The 6032-nt window shown below is 44.5% G+C and overlaps 1 protein-coding gene across 1 annotated transcript in view; it reads left to right on the plus strand.

Annotated features, from left to right (window-relative positions):
• Positions 1-2876, plus strand: part of lmf1 (lipase maturation factor 1) — an 11774-nt gene extending 8898 nt beyond the window's left edge. The window contains exons 3-5 of the mRNA XM_037691571.1: positions 930-1113; positions 1331-1443; positions 2528-2876. Of these exons, the coding sequence (XP_037547499.1) occupies positions 930-1113; positions 1331-1443; positions 2528-2705 (475 nt within the window). The 3' untranslated portion in view covers positions 2706-2876. The remainder of the gene's footprint in view (positions 1-929; positions 1114-1330; positions 1444-2527) is intronic.
• The last annotated feature ends 3156 nt before the right edge of the window (positions 2877-6032 follow it).

A 6032-nucleotide genomic window follows, 5' to 3' on the forward strand; every position in this document is an offset into this window, starting at 1 on the left:
CTGGACTACTGCTCCTCTTGTCCACTGGACTACTGCTCCTCTTGTCCACTGGACTACTGCTCCTCTTGTCCACTGGACTACTGCTCCTCCTGTCCACTGGACTACTATTCCTCTTGTCCACTGGACTACTGCTCCTCCTGTCCTCTGTACTACTGCTCCTCCTGTCCATGGAAATCCCGGTCCTCCTGTCCACAATAGTCCTGGAACTCCTTTCCATGGGAGTCCTGCTCCTCCTGTCCATGGGTGTTCTGGTCCACTCCGTTCTGGTCCACTCCTCATGATCAAACTACTGCAACTGTTTCAGGTTTGAAGGGTTCCTCCAGATGTTTTACAGATGTTCAACAGGCTTCATATCAAGGCTCAGGAGGCCTCTTCAGAGCAGTCCAATGTTTGGTTCTGATCCATTACTGGTGTTTTTAGGTGTGTGTGTTTTGGAATAAAAATTTGGATCAAGAATTGTTCAGTCATAAATTCAAAGCAGTGACTGATTATTGACTGACTGATTTTACTTCATTCACTGTGGCTGGTTTTTCACATTTGTGTTTTCAGAGGTTGGCACAGTGCTTTGCTTTTAAACTCATCTTTTATTCCTGTCGCAGGCAGACAGATTGTTTCTGTTCACTTGTTACATGGAAGCAGTGTTCTGTGGTTTGTAACTCATTTTATCATCAGACAAACATGCACACACATACAGGCACAGGTAAAAACATTATTCCCTTTCGCTTCTTGTGGTGGGCGACAGGAAATGTCCCTCCTGTCTTCAGACTTTATATTCAGGCTTATCTGTCCTTGAACAAACTTTCAAGATCTGAGCACGTCTGTGTTCTTTACAATGTTGATTGTGAAAATGTGACTTGGGCATGTTTTGGTAAGTTCTCCTGGTATTTGATCCTGTTGTACATTGTGTCATTGTTTCCACGTCGGAGCAGCATCACTAAGGAGCGGACCGAGGTCATCTTCCAGGGAACTCTGAGCCCAGATCCTAAAGCCCCCGAGGCGCTGTGGGAGGAGTACCAGTTCAAGTGTAAACCAGGAGATGTTTCCACACGGCCCTGCTTGATCTCACCGTACCACTACAGGCTGGACTGGCTCATGTGGTTCGCTGCCTTCCAGGTCAGATGTTGTTTTTAACCACTGGAGCTTCTTAGCGTCTCTGATGGGCATCAGAAAAGGACAGTGGACTCGTGAATTCTGACCAGCTAATCCCAGAACAAGCTCATACAGCTCTTTGTTGTACCACCTTGAGTTCTTCAGAATCAGCACCTTTTAGTTTTCCATCTCTCGTTTCCTTCAGTTTGTTGATAACTTGTGAAGCTTTGTGTTCATTCAGACCTATGAGCAGAGTGAGTGGGTTATCCACATCGCAGGACGTCTTTTGGCCAACGACACCACCGTCCTTTCATTGCTCAACCACAACCCCTTCCATGGCAGAGACCCCCCAAGGTAAGAAGGAAAGTCTCTGTCAATGGGAACATCAGCAGTTTTTAATCTGTAATATGTCATCAATACAGTTTCCTGTCAAGTCTTCTTCAGCAGTCTTGAACAGAATACTTTTTATGGCTGTGTATCTCGGAACTTTTCATATTGTGCCCCCTTCGGAAGAAAAAACATTTTCAGGTCCCTCAACAAGATTAAAACAAAATAAATCAAGTTTCACTCTATCTGCACACTGTGTATAAAACATCTCTAGGATTCACAGGGGCACACCATCAGTGGTGTGTCCTGGGGTCAACGGGTGTTGCAGGTCACTCGGTATCACACACTCACCTAGGTGACCCAGCCGGAGGTGATCAGGCCCTGACTTGCATCCCAGTAACAACCCACGGATCAGCCCTGATCCACCACGTCGTGGCTTCCTCAGTGGTTGCTAGCAGCCTGGATGGCCCTCCTCTTAGCCACTCCTGTGACAGTCAAACAGCCGAGGACTTTACAGAGTGTCCTGCAAAGCCTCTGTGTTCTACTTCTTCTGACTCATAGAATGTCCTCCTGCCCCTGCACTCCTCCACAGTGTCCTGGTACTTTGCACATTTTCTCTTGTCTTTCTTAATCCATCCTTCCCCAGAACACTGAGTTGCAGCACAACTTATAACCATTTTCTTTCTCTTAAGTGCAAACCTTGAGTAATTCACTTCTGAATAGAAGCAGGCTTTAGATGAATTTCACTGTGTAAAAAATGACTTTCAGGAGCTCCAAGCTCTTCTAAAGGATACACAGATGTTGGCTTTAAGAAGAAAAATCTGTGGTTATTTCTGATAAACTATTACGTAGATTGCTGTGTTTCAAGCCAACCTCCCGTTGGAATCTCAGAAGGAGGTTGGCTTGAAACACAGCAATGAAGACTACCTATGGGACAGATCTGATTGGCAGACTGGCGAAGTCCTCCAGATGGAAGATGAAACGTTTCTCCCTCAAAGAAACTGGTCCAGATGACATGATTTAACCTTCTTTGTTGTGATCTACCTGGATATTGAGCTTACAACCTTTTTTTAAATAACTTGGATTATTTATTTGTTTTGCCTCCTCTCAGGTGGGTCCGAGGAGAACATTTCAGGTACAAATTCAGCCAGCCGGGCAGTGCCAGCGCAGCACAGGGCAAGTGGTGGCTGAGAAAACGCATCGGAGCTTACTTTCCTCCCGTGGACCTGAATGGACTCAGGGGCTACTTTCAATCCAGGAACTGGCCCCACCCACATATCAAGTCATGAAGTCCAATGTGACTCTGTTACAGTGAGCTGAGGTCTTCATGATGAACTGACAGTATTCATCCATCCATCGGTCGGTCCATCAATCCTGGCTGTCATCATGTACTACAAGTCTTTGCTGTTAAATCTCCTGAATACGTTTCCAGAAGTAAACCTGTTGAAATAAAGATGATCTAACCAACAATGTTTTCTACAGAAATCCTGTGGATTTTTCCTAATAGTTAATTTTCTTCATAAATCTCAAGGCATGGTGGCACAATTGGTAGAGCGGTTACCTCTCAGCGAGAAAGTCGCTGGACCAAATGATTCAAGTGTCTGGAGAGGTTGTTGAGTTTCTCCAGAATAGAGGTCTGAACATTCCTTGCTGCACTGACCTGCTCAGCTTGAGGGTTCTGTCCTTATGATGGGCCAGCCTCTGTCCGAGAGTCCTGTTAGGTTTAAAATACATTATTGTATTATTATTGGGTATTGTGTTTGGAGAAATTCCTTCAAGAAAATACTCCAGCCACATGAGGAATGGCGATGATTTTTGCATTTAGCAGTTTTTACTAGATTTGACAAAAACCCAGCTGTGAGTTGGATTCCTGTAAACTTCAATGTTGAGGCATCCGTCTCTTTCCATGTCCACCAAACTGTCCAAAATTGACAGCTCGTTGTCCATATGAAATTCACCAGAGAGGATGTTGATGTTCACAGAGTTGACCCATCTGACCCATGTTCAGGTCTCTTGTAAATGAGTCCCCGAGGCTCTATGGGATTAACCTGTATAAATAAAGGTTGAATGAATGAAATATCTGGTGAACACTTCTTACTGGGCTTGGGTTTGAACTCCAGTACCGTCCACATTTCTGAACCAGTGACTCAAAGGAGTTCAGGGCTCTCTGTTCCACTTCCTCCATGCAAAGATCATCCACAATCTTTGACCCTGGAGATTCCGTGACACAACCAGGCTTAGTTCAATAAACTGTCATTGACTTTAAATAAGTGGTGGAAAGACATACTGTAGGTCCAGCAGGTCACAGATCTGGTCCAAGGTAAAACTGCTCCTGTTGTTAAGCTCAGTGTCTTGTTGAAGATGTTTCCTGGTGGTTCTCTGTGCTTCTGATGTGGGTTCACAGTTTCAAGTGAAGTGACATCAAAAGATACAAGTTTCTCCTGGAACCAGCTTGAAATGTTGAACTTTTGTTTTAAAATCTATGGAGTTCTCTGTTTTCCAACAAGAGGAGCTAAAGTAGCAGCGAGATGTTTTGTAATATAATTCACAGAGGTTATGCTGTTCTGTGTAGTGTTCCTTCAATACCACGTCGCCGACCTAAAGAGCCCAATCCCACTACTACTTCCTTTGCAAATTGAAGAGAGCAGGAGTCCCAGTCTCCATCACGCACTAATTCTGCCGGGGCATCGAGAGCATCCTCAGCAGCTGCTTCACTGTTATAAAGGCTGCACTGCTTCCTACCATAACAGTCTCCAATGCATCGTGAATACAGCCAGCATTCAGCTCCCCTCTGGCTTCCCTTCAGACATCTACCAGTCCCGTCACACACACAGAGCCATCAACATTGCTTGGGACACCTCGCACTCAACTCTCAGCCTGTTGCCTTCAGGGAAAAGGTACCCGGGCCTCTGGGCTCGCTCCACAAGACTGCTGAACAGCTTCATGCACATGGCTGTCAGGGTGCTGAACTATTCCAACAACACCCTCTGCCCCCTGCTGGGCCGTGACTGATGGAAGAAAATAAATTTAAAAAATTGAAAGTCTTGTATATAATATATATTGTATCTTTATTGTGTAGGTGCTTTAGGTCTCTGTGACATTGCACAGTGAGATGCTGTTCATCCTTGTCAGTTTCTTTTAACATGTCATTGGACTCCAGCAACATTTTTGAAGTTCATTTTGTTCTTTCATAAACTTTCTAATCAATAAATATTGTATCTAAAATTTGTGACGTGATTTGATTTGAATATGGTTAAGTCCGTACATAGATATAAAAATAAGATCAATTAAAAAGAATGGTAAAAATGGCCTTCAGCTACTTTTTAAAAGACTCAACACCCTTGGTGTGTCAGAAATGAGGACTGTTTTGTTCCACCGGCGAGATGCTTGGAAGACTTCGCTTTTCAGGTCTGAAGAACCACGAACAGTTTGTTGGATCTGGGGTAAACTAAAGCCTTAACTATAAACCAAGCACTTGGGTGAAAAATATAAAAGTCAACAGCTTACTCCAAAGTGTTGGGGAAGAATCAGTTTTGTGTGTTTCCTTGATTGATGAAGCCTTCTGGATGGAAGGTGAAACGTTTCAGCACAAAAAAATAAAATGAACTGTCCAGATGACCTGACAGAAAGTTGTTGGATTGTATGCCTGGATTATTGAGCATGGGCTTTGTTAGGTTCCTCGTGTTAGCCTTGTCATCTGAGTCTAAATGGCCAATTTGCTGTTGAGTTAGTGGGGACGATGAGCAGAGCTTATCAATCCATCCATCCATTATTCCAAAGTTACTACTGGAGGCAACAGCTTGAGTAGGGAGACCCACACATCTCTTTCCACAGCCACCTCTTCCAACTCTTGTAGGAGAGGTCCAGGGTCTGAGAGGGGCCTCTTGGTGACCCGTGACCCGCAGCCAGCCCTGGTCCAAACGCAACAGCTGGTGCCGTGACCGGTCTCCTGTCTTTAGAAGAGGTAGCTCCTTTCTTGTTGTTTAATGGTGACACAGCGGCAGGTGACCGAGTCGGAGCAGACTGTTCTAGCCGGCTTTTTTACACGAGGCAGCAGAAAACCTGTTAAATCGAATTTCTGTGTCCTTTAAGGACTTCAGGCTGCTGTTTTTCGGTCCGGTGCACGCAGTTTAGTGAACTAAAAGGCAGTAGAACGTTATAGAATAATACGTGTTTTTTGAGTGTATTTATCGGACGTAACAATTTATGAACGTAACGTTTTTTTTTCCGCCTGGGCGCACCCAGGGCGAGCCGGAAGCGTTAGCAACAACGCTAACCGGAAGTGGTCCGCGAGCGTCATAAACACGCAAAACGTTAATTTTGCTCTAAAATTACGCTTTGTCCAGTTGATTTAAATGCTTGTATATAAATTGTCATTTGTTTATTGAAGAGATACAGAGGATCCGACGTGGCTGACGGTTTAAAGCCCCACGTAAAAATTGTGACATCATTTTTGCTGACGGTAGAATCTTTACGAGAAGCGTGCTCAGTCCGAAAGACGTTCCGGGTGTAATTACCCATCGCCGTTTATTAGAAACACTTTAAAACTTGGACATACAGCATCAAGAGGTGGGTCATGTGACAGTTTGAAGAAAACTCTACGTAGTTTTGGATGC

The sequence above is a fragment of the Nematolebias whitei genome, chromosome 17 (assembly GCF_014905685.2).
Source record: "Nematolebias whitei isolate Nwh7 chromosome 17, NemWhi1, whole genome shotgun sequence".
In the NCBI taxonomy this organism is placed as follows: Eukaryota; Metazoa; Chordata; class Actinopteri; order Cyprinodontiformes; family Rivulidae; genus Nematolebias; species Nematolebias whitei.